The sequence below is a fragment of the Suncus etruscus genome, chromosome 4 (genome assembly GCF_024139225.1).
Source record: "Suncus etruscus isolate mSunEtr1 chromosome 4, mSunEtr1.pri.cur, whole genome shotgun sequence".
Taxonomy (NCBI): Eukaryota; Metazoa; Chordata; class Mammalia; order Eulipotyphla; family Soricidae; genus Suncus; species Suncus etruscus.
In genome coordinates this window covers 147,932,858-147,948,271 of record NC_064851.1, presented here as the reverse complement: position 1 = coordinate 147,948,271, position 15,414 = coordinate 147,932,858, and the positions used below count along the sequence as shown (strand labels likewise).

The following is a 15,414-nucleotide window of genomic DNA, read 5'->3' as shown; positions in this document are numbered from 1 at the left end:
AAATAAGCCAGAAGAAAAGAAGGCAAACTTACTTAACTTCTCTGTGGTATATAAATAATTATTGTATTAGGAAATGTAATGTAGTAAAGTGGGATGCCTAGATCACCCTTGACCCCAGAGCCCAAGAGGTAAATGACAGAAAAGAAAAAGAAATCAATGTGGAAAATGAGAAAGGAAAGTAATAGGTGAACAGCGGTCTAAGTTAACAGGTATATTGAAAAGATGGGAAAGCAGCATAGCTATATATCTAAAACACAGACTTAAAAACATTGAAAATATGAGATCTAAGCTAAAACTACAGAATTTTAATGTACCTGCCAAGATGTCAGGCAGGCAGTTGGGAAGATGGCTTGGGGGATGGGGGAATGGTGTAGTATAGCAGCATTGGTGATGGGTTTTGATATTGTTGGTGAAATTGGTGCTGAAATATATGCCTAAAAATCAACTATCAAGAACTTTATACCATGGTTCCTTAAATTTTATTTAGAATTTAAGATTTACTTAAAATTAAAGTTTATTTTAAAAAGAAATTGAAATAAATTATCTAAATCAATAAAATGATACAAAGTATAAGTGAAACCAATTTTTTTAAAGAAGAAACATGATTGAAAGACTTCAGAAAACAAGCTTATTTTTGTTCCTTTATTTTATTGAGAAAGCAGGTTGTGTTTTCGCAGTAAACTGTCATGCCTTTTGAAAGCATGCTGCCATAGTACAGCGCCAACAAAGCACCAGTATCCACAACCACCACCATAAATAGGCCATTGCACTTGACCTCCCTTTGATCTCCTTTCCCCATCCCTCTGCAGACCACAGCTCTGTGACCTGAGTCCATGGGTTTATCTGTCTGTTCCTGTGCATAAATCCTATTTTACACTGTGAACAATTTGCTTTGGTCATGTAGAAACTCTGCCTCTTCACAGCTCCACCCATATAGATATTATATACCCAATGACAAAGGTTTCATACCATTATACTACCAAAGTTATATCATATAAATTACTATATTTGACAGAATACTTATCTTGAGGGAATATCATACTTTACAGCTTCCTTTTGACATCTACAATTGTCTTTCCACCACTCAAATGACTCTTAGTATTCTTTTAGAGTGGTCTAGTGATAATGAACTTGTTATTTTAGGAATTTTATTTTTCCTTCCCCTTTTCCTTTTCCTCTTTCTTTTGCTTCTCCTCCTTCTTATTCTACATCAAGCAGTTTTCAGGACTTACTCTTGGTTTTATGCTCAGGTATCACTCTTGGTAGTGAAAAGGGATTATAACTGGGTGCCTGTGATAGATCTCAAGTCAATTGTGTACAAAGCAAGCATTTTAACTCCATACTAACTCTGTTCCCTTTGTTCATTTGTTTGAGGGCCACATCCAGAGATGCTCAGAGGTTACTCCTGGCTCTGCACTCAGGAATTACTCTTAGCAGTGCTTGGGGCCCATATCCCATATGCCAAGTATCAAAACAGGGTTGACTGTGTGCCAGGCAAGAGTACTTATCTGTACTCTGGCCCTTCATTTTTTTTATTTAAATACCATGATTACAAAGTGTTCATGATGGAGTTTTAGTCTTACAATGTACACAACCCTTGACCCATGATCAGTTCCTGCCACCAATGCCCCAATGTCATCAGTTTCCTTCCCACCCTCCCCCCTGCCAGCTTCTGGAGCAGACATTTAACTTTCTTTCCTTTCTTTCTCTTCCTCCTCTCTCCTCTCTCTCCCTTTCTTTCTCCCCTTCTCTTCTCGCTTTCTTCTCTCTTTACTCTATTTCTCTCACTCTCTCCTTTCTCTCTTTTCCTTCATCTCTCTCTATTTTTCTTTTAAGACACCATGGTTCACACGAGTGTTAATGTATGGGTTCCATGCATACCACATTATCTCCATCCAATACCCAGTTATTATTCAGAGTGAGCAGCCCCAACTATCATTGTTATAGTGGTATCTTCTCTTTCCTATCTACACTGCTCCATGATTTGTGTCAAGATTCCTGCCATGTACTGGTCCTCTTCTCTATTGTCTCTGGATATTATTACTGCATTATCTTTTATTTAAAAAAAGTTTTGGAGCCGGAGTGATAGCACAGTGTTAGGGCATTTACCTTGCATGTGGCCAATCTAAGACAGACCTTGGTTCAATCCCTGGAGACCTATATGGTCCCCTGAGTCAGGAGTGATTTCTGAGTGCATATCCAGGAGTAATCCCTGAGTGTCACAGGGTGTGGCCCCCCAAAAAAAACAAGTTTTACAATGAGCATAACTAGTTGCTTCTCCAAAACTGACAAGCATACAAAAATATTCAATTTCTTAAGAGTAATGGTAAAATGCAACTAAAAACCACATGATATATCATCTCAAATTAGGGATAATAATATACTTTATAAATAATAATAAATAAAAAATATTGACAAAAGTCTTAAGAAAAAGGAATTCAAGCAGCATGGGACTATAATTTATTGAACCTGTATTAAAAATAATGTGAAGACTTCTTATAAAATGAACAATGGAAACAGCATGTGAATTAGCAATACCATTCCTTGGGATAATTTGCCCAAAGCATATGAAAACACTAAGCTATCATATCTCAACATTAATAATAGTTTTCTTCTCAATAGCCAAATCATGCAACCAACCCAAATGATCAGTAATTATTTGAATATAGTAGTTGTGGTATATATATGCAATTGAATGTGTCATTCATGATGTGTAGAATTTGGGATGATATTGCGAAGTAGAATAAATAAGGAAATGGAGGACAATGATAAGCTTCACTTACATAAAGAACATATATAACCAGATAAAGTTTACCGACAAAGAATAGCAAAAAAAAAATTAATATGAGGGGGGGCAAGGATGACTACCAGATAAATACAGGTCATTTGCACAGAATGGACGGTAATAAAACTATGTGGTGGTGAAGTGACACATTTACATACAGATATGTATGAAATCTTATTTCTATAAAGCTCTCTATATTTTAAAATGTTACGTCAATAAAATTTTAAAGGACTGCACAGTTTTAAAAGGCATATTTGGTTTTATTTCTTAACAAAAACCATATTTCCATTTAATTACAAGTGATGTTTTTCAGTGGAAAGAATCTTTGCAGCAAAATATGCCTTTGTTATGGTGAAATAAGCAATTGGAGAATTTTATTAGCTGTATACGTAAAGAGATTTACTTGCCCTCTGTCCAAGTTATTCCAGATTTTCCCGAAGCCTGCCTGCAATCTGGAGGTAGGAAACCCGAATTGCAATGACAAGTTTTTTTGGAAGTACACACCTAGGGTAATTTTTAAAATGAAAATAATAAGTTGATCATTTTCTTGCAGAAAGTAAAATTATTAGATAATTTGGCTCATTTTAAATTAATATAGTCTAATATAATATACTATCAAATTATCCACATGTGACTTATTTATTATGCCATATTTTTATTTATTTAGACATATGATAATACAAATCAAATGCTTTGTTTTCATCATTTAAAACACAGAGACACATATATAATTGCTAAATAATTGCTATTCTGTGAGGTTCACATTATTTTATTCAATAATTTTAACACTTTAATGTTTTCAAAAATTGTGTATAATTTCAAAACCACATACCAAATACTGATAAAAGTTATACACTTCTGATAGGATATTTGAACTAATTACTACCAATTCCCTGAAAGAATTGTGTATCTCTTCCCAATCCCAATTTATTGACATTGTGGGGGTAACCTGAAGTTATACCATTTACAAATGAAGATGTTAAACTGGCTTTTAATTTTATCAACTGAGATAGCTTGACCAGAATTATATTGCTTTCTCACTTTACTTTTCACTTTTAGCAGATTTTTGTATTCCAAAGGTGTTTGGTTATTTATTTAAAGCATATATGAAGTACGTACGGGTTTTATAATTATTAAATTAAAACTTTAAAAGATTAATCTAATCTTTTATTCCATGATTAAAACATATAAAATCAGGTTATCTATTGCCAATGTTTTCGTCTTGTATCATCTATATTCACTTTGAAAATTTTTATTAAAGTGATGTTCTTATCAGGACACATGTCACTGAGTTTTCCCAATAATATATTGTCACTTTTGGATCAAACTATCCAAGTATTATCTTCTTACTTTTTTATTGTGCTCCATTGATGATTAACAAGTTATTTGTGAGGATATGCTTTGATACTAATTACCTGGGTTCTTCATCTGCTATCATTAGCATACACTACTAGCTATTTAGGTCAATTGCTCCTTACATGTTAATTCTATAATACATTTTATATATCCATTTGGTACTAGTTATGTGTTACTAAGAAGTTACTAATAAATTACTACTAGTTATGTGTTACTAATAATAAACACTAATAATATGTGTTACCAATAACTGTATTAATAATATAATAATATTGTTAAATAATCTTTGAAAAGTGTGCTTAGAGCACTATATATGTAAAGAGGAATTTCTTCAGCAAGTGCTATTTGGGAAACTGGATATCTGATTCAAACAAAATTCTTTTTTTATGAAAATCTATTATGTATAACAATACTATATTTTTTTCAATTTATTTGTCCCTCTGTTTTTTAGGACACACTTTCAAAGAAAAGAAAAGTAGCTTTATATACATTTTTTGTTTTTAAATTTTGTTTGGATATTTTTATAGTCAATTAAACTATTTTTACTAATTTTATTGTGACCAACATGAATTAAAAATCTTTCACAGTAATATTTAAGATACATAGTGACATTGAATCAGTGGTATTCTCACCACCAGTGTTGTCCTCCCTCCAACCCTGTTCCCAGCATCCACTGCCTGTGCCCCCCGGACTGTTAGTATAACTGGTCCCCTCTGTGTATAGCTTGTTGAAGATTGGGTATCAAATCTGTTGTCGTTGACTTTGGGTTTCGTGTTTAAGTCTGATCATTTATCTTTTTTTTTTTTTTTTTTTTTTGGGTTTTGGGCCACACCCGGTGATGCTCAGCGGTTACTCCTGGCTATGCGCTCAGAAGTCGCTCCTGGCTTGGGGGACCATATGGGACGCCGGGGGATCGAACCGCGGTCCGTCTCCTAGGCTAGCGCAGGTAAGGCAGGCACCTTACCTCGAGCGCCACCGCCCAGCCCCTGATCATTTATCTTAATGTGTAAAAATTTTTCAAAAATAATTAAAGTCCTATATGTAAATTCTGAGATTATGATAAGAAAATCTGTAAATTATGAGATTATGAAATTTGTTAGATTTTCATAACACTAAACATTGTAATTATTTTTTTGAACTGACAGTACTAAGACAACTAACCAAGTAAAAACAGATAATTGGTACTACAACAAACTTAAAAACATGTTTCACAAAAAGTAAATAACTGTAGCTTCATCAAATTAAAAAGGGTTTGCATGTCTAAAGAAATAGGGCTAAAAGTAAATGGAGAAAAGAAATTTGCATGTCTTTGTACCTTGTAGCACTATCCAAAATAGATTACTAGATAAAGAATCTGTGGTACATATTCACAATGGAATGTTACTCTCACTACTTCTATAAAATATAGTACTTAGTATTGATATAGCAATTAGGCAAGAAAAAGATATCATGAGTATCAGATAGGAAAGGAAAAAACTAAGTTCTCACTGTTTGCAGAAGACGTGATACTGTATCTAGAAAAACCTACAGACTATAAAAAAGACTACAAACAATAGACTTGTATTGTAACATGGCAGGCTAAAAAATTAATATGTAAAAATCTATGACTTTTCTATATACAAATAATGAAAGAGAAGAAAAACACAAAGAATAATCCCATTCACAATTGTACCTCAACAAATCAAGTACATTGGATTCAACTTACCTAAAGAGGTGAAAGACTTATACAAAGAAAACTATAAATTACTTCAAGAAAAATAAAGACAAAAGGAAATAGAAACATATACCCTGCTCACAGATTGGGAGGATTAGCATCATTAAAATGACAATACTTCCCAAAGCAGTCTACAAATTTAATAAGATCCCTATGAAAATACCCATGACAGTTTTCAAAGAAGTGGATGAAACACTCATGAAATTCATATGAAACAATAAATGTCCACAAACAGCTAAAGCAATCCTTACCAAAAAAAAAAAAAAGAGGGGGGGATAGCTTTTCCCAAGTTTAAACTGTACTATAAAGCAGTAGTCATTAGAAGAGCATGGTATTGGGATAAATATATACCCTCAGAGATCAATGGAATACTCAGAATACTCAGAGATAGAATACTCAAAATACTCAGAGATGGAATACTCAGATCAATGAAATATTCAGAGATGAATCAGTGTATGTTTCTTGGTGGGTTAATGGACAAATTAAGAAAAAAAACAAAACAATGTATTATTAACATTAAAATGAAATTGAAACCAGCAAATGACATGAATAAATGTCAAGTGCATGTAACTTAGTGGATGAAAGCAATGTTAAAAGACTCCATACTATGTGATGCAAACAAAATGACATTCTGAAGTGAGAAACTGCATAAATGGCTAAAACATTAGTAACAATCAAGAGTAAAAACTAAGAATAAATAAACATAAATGCAAAGATCACAAATTAGATTAAAATTATATTGGAGTTTCACAAATTTATTTGGCCTTTTCCTTCTTTTACAAGAAAGAAACAACTCAGAGAATCAACCTTCCTTAATCAAACAAAAGGTACCATCAAATTTCAAGCACTATCCCTAGATAGTTACAGTACCAGCCAGGGTAATATATAGACTATTTTGGAAACAAAGGCCTTATTTGTCACAAATAATAATGAATGAATCAATGTACATTTGTCAAAACTCACAGAAAATAGAATACCAAATGCAAACCCCAATATGAATTGTGCATGTTGAGCTATAATGATAAATTCATATGATTTTGTCAACTATTACAAAAACAGTTGTCTAGTACATGATAGTGTAGGAAGAAATCTGTGGATTAGCAGAATGTGAAGTGTCTGTAGTAAAACTCAATTTTTATATGAATCTAAAATTGCAATTAAAATGCAGTTTTTAAAAAGATGAATAAAATCGGGCCCGTAGAGATAGCACAGCGGTGTTTGCCTTGCAAGCAGCTGATCCAGGACCCAAGGTGGTTGGTTCGAATCCCGGTGTCCCATATGGTCCCCTGTGCCTGCCAGGAGCTATTTCTGAGCAGACAGCCAGGAGTAACCCGTGAGCACCGCCGGGTGTGACCCAAAAACCAAAAAAAAAAAAAAAAAGATGAATAAAATCAATATTTTCTGCCATGCCATGTATCACAGACACAAATTATAAATTTACATAATTATATTAATTATATAGTATATTATATATTATATAAATATGAATTTATAAATTATTAGGCTCAAATTATAACCTCCCTGTAATTAATAACCTAATGTGTTTAGTGAAATATTTTATATCTTCTAAAAAAATACCAAAATACAGTAATAAATGATTTAAGATTTTTAAGCAATTTAAATCTATTCAGAGTTTTCTAAAATTTATCTATGGTAACAAATTCTTTCAACTTGATATTGAAGTTGGATAAATAAAGAGCACACTGTAGGAACTCAATAAAAGTTAAATGAGTGGTGCAAATAGTGTCTAAGAGAGATTTGTAAAATGTAAGTCATATGCTTATTTATACTTACTCCATTGCCATGGCATCCTCTTGTACAGGCAGATTCTTCATTCTTAATATTCCTTGATTCTACACATATACCATCTACACAAATCTAAAGAACACATACAAAATTTTACAAATTAGGAGACCAGAGATTTTAACATTTTAACATTACAATCAGTACTTTTATAATATAAAAACAAACATTTGATATAATATTAAATCTTCACTAAAGTACTGCTATTACTTCTGTCACTCAGAAATTGCATTAAATTTTCACTTACCTAAAGATATTTTTTTTATTTTTCTTGCTATTTCTGCTTTGGAGCATGTAGCATTTCAAAATGCATTCATTTGATGATCTCCCAGATGAGTTTAATGTAAACTATGGATAATGAATGAATATAGCATACACTATGCTCACACCCAAGGTCATGATGTTTTGATAGAGGTAAAAACACATGCCATATAACAATAACAGTAACAAATTATGACAATGAAACTCAGCAAACTCATCTAACAGCAAAACAAGAGACTACAACTAATTTTACTTTTATTTTCGTCATAATAAAATATAAGCTTAGTATGATCAGCTCCAGGTATGTGCATTTCTAGATCAGAGAGCAAGGAAAAATAATTTAAGTACAGTACAAGACTAACCTTAGAGATTAAGAAACCCAAAAAAAAAAACTTAAATCTCTAAATTTTAAACAATATAAAGCAATAAATGTTATTATAAAATTATCAAAATTCAGTAACAAAATATATGAAGGAAACCTACAAAGTTATAAAATTTTTGAGCAGAGATTGTAATGATAGTACAATGACTAGGGTGCTTGCATTGAACTCAGGTGGCTTGGGTCCATTTCTGGCACACCACATGGAAACGAGTAAACCCTGAACACTGACTGCCAAGGATGGTGAAAAAATGGAAAAAGAAGGAAGATGAGGAGGGAAATGAAGAAGAAGAAGAGGAAGAAGAAGAAGAAGAAGAAGAAGAAGAAGAAGAAGAAGAAGAAGAAGAAGAAGAAGAAGAAGAAGAAGAAGAAGAAGAAGAAGAAGAAGAAGAAAACAAAAATTAAAGCACTAATCAGGTTTTATCGTACTTCTCAGTAGAAATCACAAATTGTAAATACAATTGAATGCATGTTTACACTATTCGAAACAAAAACTAGACTCAATTTCTCTCTTCTCAGCAAGCCCATCATCACATCTTAGACCCTCTGTTTGCTCCTCCACTCTTCCAGGTAGAGACAACCTCAAAGGAACAAACTAGGCCACATAGAAACTGGTAGTAGATTCACCCAACCTTAGTGTGGCCCAAGGGAAAAGAATCATGAGGAAGAGGTGAGAGTGTTCTTCCAGCCACTCCTTCTGGAGTCATCCCAACTCCACAGTATCAAACAGAAAGACCCGCAGGGGGCTGTTCTTTGCTTAGGAGAGTCATTTTTACCACACGTCATTGCTCCCTAAGGAAAAGAAGTACCACGACAAGGGAAAGGATCTTTGAGCCATTCAGTCCACTCCATGGCCATGTTTCTTCTAATCAATGAGCCCCACCTCAACACATAAAAAAAAAAAACATGCTGCAAAGGTCACAAGGAAAAAGCAGCACAGAACCCTGTAGATACCTGTATTTCTTTCTCAGATCACTGCCTGCTTTTCTTTTCCTTCTCATAACTTTTTGAGTTGTAAAAACTCACCAAGGCTTTATTAGAGATCCACTTAAGTTTAATTAACATAAGAAGCCTTAACTACTTTAACCCTGCCCCTTAGGTGAATTACCCTTGTTCTGTTAACTCTGGTTAATAAAAGAGGCAGGGAAATCAGCTCAGCTTAACTAGAAGCTGTCTCAGTACAATCAAAAAGACTGTTCAACTCTCCAGGTTCTTATGCACTTTCTTTTCTGTTTCCTGTGTGATGTCCCTGCAGCTAACCAGTCCATTCCAGGGACAGCAAAAACACAAACATGGCAAATATTGTGAAATGCAGGCTGCAGGCAGTAGGCAGCAGTCCTCTGGGAAACCTGCCCTGACAGAATCCCACCACACTTAGTAAATGAATGTAATTGTTCTGAAGATATAACTAGTATCAATCACCTATATTGCCTCTATGATAAGGAACTTAAATAGCAAAGTTGAAGGATGTTCAAGGAACTATGAAAAGTCCTGGGACAGACAGCCAATAAGACTAAAGAGGATATGAGTGTAGAATGAGAAAAAAAATAATACAGAAAAACATTACTGAAAAACTTGGTAGGCAAAATGAAAGACTCACTGGAAGACTTAAAAATAAAACTTAATGAAATAAATACCTCACCAAGAATACTTCACCAACCCAGACTTTCACTCAGGATTGAAGGAAGGACAATCAGCATCATGTATAAACAACAGTCTTCAGGAACTTTACAGAATCAAAAACAACTCTAAAAGAAGTGAAGAGACTACATTAAGTCAAAACAAATCTCCAAAATATCAAACTTCTAAAAGAGATGGCAAAAATTCCATAACAATAATCTCAATGTTAGTAAACTAAGTGTACCAAATTAAGAGACACAGAGTGGCAAAAATGGATCAGAAAATTGAATCCAAATTTTTTTGCCTGCAAGAGAAACATTTGAATAGCCAAAGCAAACAGACTCTAAGTCATAAGTTGGAAGACAATCCTTCAAGTGAATAACAGTCTTAAAAAGTCACCCGATACCTATCAGAGGGTTATAGCATCTAAGATATTTAAGGCACTGTAGAAAAAAGCATCTAATTCCATTAAAAAATAGGGGTAAAAAATGAATAGTCATTTCCTCCAAGAAGAAACACAGATGGCTCTGAGACACATAAAAAATGCTCCACATTATTAATCATCAGGGAGATACGAATAAAAACAATGAGGTATTTCCTCATACCACAGAAACTAGCACATCGAAAAGAACAATGCAGAGAGAAAGGGACTCTCATTCACAGCTGGTAGGAATGCAGAATAGTCTAGCCTTTTGGAAAGCAATATGGATATTAAAAAAAAAAAACCTAGAAATTGAACTCCAATATGACCCAGCAATACTACTTCTAGGGATATACCCTGGGAAACTAAAGTACAATACAAAAAATTCCCTCTGCATTCCTATATTCATCACAGTATTATTTCTAATATAAGAATCTGGACACTACCCAAGAACCCAAGGTGCCTGATAACAGGTGAATAGCTAAAGAAACTGTGATACATTTTCACAACAATGCAGCCATTATGAAAAATGAATTAATGAAATTTGCCTATACATGGATTGACATGGATACTATTATGCTGAGTAAAATGAGTCAGAGGGAGAGTGATAGACATAGCATAGTCTCACACATCTGTGGGATATAAGAAAAATGAAAGACAGTATGGTAATAATAACCAGAGACAATTGAGATGAGGGCCAGGAGGACCAGTCCATGATATGAAGCTTGCCACAAAGAATGGTGAGTGTAGTTAGAGCACTATGACAAATATCATGACAATGAGAGAGAGAGGGAGAGAGAGAGAGAGAGAAAGAGAGAGAGAGAGAGAGAGAGAGAGAGATAGAATACCTGTTCCAGAGATAGGCAGGTGGTAGACCTGGGGGAGAGGGAAATGGGTGACACTGGTGGTAGAAAAATTACACTGGTCAAATGGGTGCTGTGCATTCTATGAGTGAATCCCAACTACAAACATTTACATAACCACGGTGCTTAAGTGAAGGAATGATTTTTAAAATTTGAAAATTACAGAAATAATGCACCCAAAAATTTATTCAAAAGATAAAAAAATAAAGCATTAATTCCAAAGAATATTTTCACCACAATGTTGTTTGTTTCTTTTACTATAGAAGGTTTCGTGAATCTTAGTGTTATCCTTATTTCTGTATTGCTCCATTTTTGTATATGGACTGCAAAAAACAAACTTCTCCACTATTTTATATTAGCATTATTTGCAATAATAAAACTTGGAATCAATCTAAATGCCCATTAACAGATAAAGTAGATAAATAAGATAAGTGCAATGTATTGCTACTAATCTAAAAAAAGATAAAGTTGTGCCCTTCCTAAACACTTGATAGTTCCTTGTTCACCACACTGAATTTCTAAAAGGAATCAGATATTTCCATTTCCCACAATACTTAAACCAATATAAGCATAATTATTGTCTCTTTATCCAAATATTTAAGATTTCATAGCATTAAAAGTTAAAATTTAATGACTAAATATTTAAAGAGTTGTACTTATAAAAATAGATTTAAATCATTTACCCTATTAGTGTCACAAATAGCTCCGCTCTCAACTCTCATTGGATCTGGTTCATTCATACGCTGTCTGTAGTCTAATGTTATACATATTGTGTCTCGTATAGAAGCATAAATCACAGAAGTATTGTCTTTTTGGTAAGGAACTCGAGAGTTGTAAGTGCAAATTAACCTTCCACATATAAGATTTCTGAAAAAATTAAATTAGTATTAGTATATATTAATAATTTATCAGGATATTTTAGATTTTCTCTGATAAAATTGAATGATAATTATTTATTTGTGAGCCTATGAATCTAGGAAAAATGAAAAGTTTAACATTTAAAAATAGAAACACAGGGGATGGAGTGATGGCGCAGCTGTAGGGCATTTTCCTTGCACGCGACTGACCCAGGACGGACCTCAGTTCAATTCCCAGCGTCCCATATGGTTCCCCAAGCCAGGAACAATTTCTGAGTACATAGCCAGGAGTAACCCCTGAGCATCACCGAGTGTGGCTCAAAATCCAAAATAAAAAAATAAAATAGAAACACAAATCATTAATATAAGCTTATTTTTCAATTGTACTAATGGTCTCATTCACTATGCAGAAGCTATATACTCAAGTACTGATCTCTATGCTCAAAAATGTTCATATGAGTGATATCATGTATGAGTATTAATATTTCCTGTTCTTTCTTATTTCACTTAACATGATCCCTCTATCTCCATAAATATTGTATGTAAAGGCATCTCTGTATAGAATTATTGTGTGTATGTGTTTCTGTATATGTATCAAAAATTCTTTTGTATTTATTTACTTTATTTAAAAAAGCATTGATATTCTATAGTTTAAAATGCTATTATTTCCCACGTACATAATTTCAACACCATATTTACTCCAGTCGCAAGAATTGCTGCTTTATAGTCCTCCTCAGGAAGCCTAAAAGTTCTGATGTAGATGAGAACATTCCTGGACTCCAGCTACCACCCACTGATACAGATGAGTTAATCAACTTATTTTAGTTATTCTATTCATCTTTGGTGTTTAGAAGGGTAGCTACAAGTACAAATTGGATTATACAATGATTCATGTGTCTCACTTATTAAAACAGGTGGTATTTTTAATTCTAGGTTTGGAAGGTATTTCATGGCTGCCTGGTATTTGTGGTCCTAAAGCCCTATGCCTATTGCAGTTTTAAACTCTATCCATTTCTAGGCTGTTGATCAGAGATTTCTATTAACTTCTGATTTTGTGAAAGATGATCAGCTATTTCAGTCCCTACTACCTAAGATATTCCCTAATTATATTTGAAAAGGTCTATTGGGTTGTCTCATTTACTAGTTTTCTGACAGTCACTAAATTCGTGACACCAATTATAAAAAACTTTGGTGGCACTAGGTCTCAGATTTATGTATTTTCCTAGTTGACTTTGCTCATATTTTGGATAGATCTGAGTAACAAATCGGAACTCTTTAGTATTAGGGTTTACTAGAAGGAAACTTGCTTTTATGTGTTCTTTTAATCTAATCATAAATTTCTTTTTCAGAGTTTTAAGCCTTTTCATGGATACGCTGTGCTGTAAAGAGACCAAGATGGCATTTCTAATGCTGTACCTGTAAATATGAAAAACTAAGCAGAGTTTGAAACTCTAAGCAGGGTTTGAAACTAGGCATGTTTGGCTGCAATCTAATGAATCAGGGATTGGATGTCAAGCTTCACTGCCCATCTAGGAACTGAAGATAGAGGTAGTGTTTATACATTAAGTTTGACTGTAACTTTAACCTCAGTAAAATATTAATTATACTGTCTGTGCATTGAGTTTCTTGGAGTCTGTGGAAAAGACAGAAAAAGGCAACTGATATTAATTGCCTCTTAAATGATTTTGATGGTATTATTCACTTTTATTTTGGTCACAGATTCATCACTGCCGAGTATCACAGGCATATATATACTGAAGTGACCAAGTCTACCCATTTTCTCCTCCATAGGAGGCTCCTCTATATTACCCAATCCTCACACTTCTCCAATTCCCACTGCATGGTTTTCATTTTCACTTGAGAATTCTGCCATTGCCTGTTCTTTATTTCTTAGGCTCCATACTTTCTTCTTTAGCAAAACACTGTCTACAGGAATTCAAATTGTGGTTTTAACCATCATTCTCCCTAAATACAGATTAATAAGCAAAGAATGCTTATTCTTGGAGCTCCTCTTCATGTTTTCATTGTAAACCTCCCTTTGCATTTTAAATACTTAAGAAATGTAATTAAAATAAATTCAACTCCCTAAAACACTATATATTATTAGATCCAGAGATTATCATTTTATAGACAAAATTTTCAACTTAGGCAAAAATAAAATGGACTTGATAGCATTTTATAGAGAAAAAATGTCAGTTCAGAAAAAGAAAGATGCTATTTGTATAGTTATTTTCTCTTAAGTAGAAATTTAGAGCCTAATATTCCTAGTACATGAATGCTTAAAAATTAGCTGAGGGGTATATATGGACAGTTAATTTTGATAAAGGAACTGAGAACATGAAATGGGAGTGAAGGCAGTCTCTTCAATAAATGGTACTGAGAAATCTGGATAACTATCTGTAAAAAATTAAAGTTTGATCTATATCACATATCCTACCTAAAAACCAATTCAAAGTGGAACAATGACCTTGAAGTCAGACTGAAAACCATAAAGTACACTGAAGAAAATATAGCAGAACGCTCCAGGATTTCAACCTCAAGGAAGTCTTTAATGATCTAACTGTCAAAGGTAACAAAATAAAAAATAAGCAGGGGCCAGGGTGAAAGCACAGCAATAGAGCATTTACCTTGCATGTGGCTGAACCAGGATGAACCTGGGTTCAATCCTGGCATCCTGTTGCACCATTTATAGGAATCTCTGTATTTTTTGCAGGGGATTGACAGAAGGCCTGCTAGGAGGTCATATTCTGAGTGCAGGTGGCTAGTCGAATACTCCACCCCTCAGAAATTTTCCTTTTTTTTTTTTTACCTCCAATTTACAATACAGACCAGGCAAAGGGTCTGGGTTGAGGGGTATATGGGGCACATTTACTGTACCTCCTCTTTCTATACAGTCAGTGTAAAGAACACAGACTGTGGTAAAAATTGGGAGGCCTCTTCAAGGAATTTTCACCAAAAGGCCCACTGTGGAAGCCTCACCCCTGCATAGAGAGTTGGTGAAATTCCATAAAGATATTTTTAAGATTCATGTTATGGTACTGACATTATATTTCCTTCATATTTATTTGGCCTACTCTTCCTTCTGCTATGTGTATTTACAGGCAAAAATATAGCCTTGATTAAATATTCCTTCATCTGGAGAATCCGAGCACCAAAGACACTTAGAGACAATTTTCTTTTCTCTGTCATCTCAGACTTTACATTGAAAAGACTTGGCCAGGATGAAGCACTGAGCTACTAGGTAAAACATCTGCATTTCCTTAGCCTGGTTCTTTCAAATAGTTCTATTACACAAAACAGTCTCCCTGTAGAAATGGGAAACCTGTCAGGCAAGCTTAGTTCCTTGTTACCCCCC

General features: G+C 33.9%; 1 protein-coding gene and 1 non-coding gene across 2 annotated transcripts in view; both read right to left on the bottom strand.

Annotated features, from left to right (window-relative positions):
- Positions 1-15,414, bottom strand: part of LOC126007254 (disintegrin and metalloproteinase domain-containing protein 32-like) — a 161,531-nt gene that overhangs the window by 50,846 nt on the left and 95,271 nt on the right. Inside the window, 2 exon segments of the mRNA XM_049772711.1 lie at positions 7,650-7,733; positions 11,886-12,069. Of these exon segments, the coding sequence (XP_049628668.1) occupies positions 7,650-7,733; positions 11,886-12,069 (268 nt within the window).
- LOC126007943 (small nucleolar RNA SNORA51) lies at positions 14,862-14,994 on the bottom strand. The gene has a single exon (XR_007495410.1). It is a non-coding gene; the product is annotated as a small nucleolar RNA SNORA51 (small nucleolar RNA).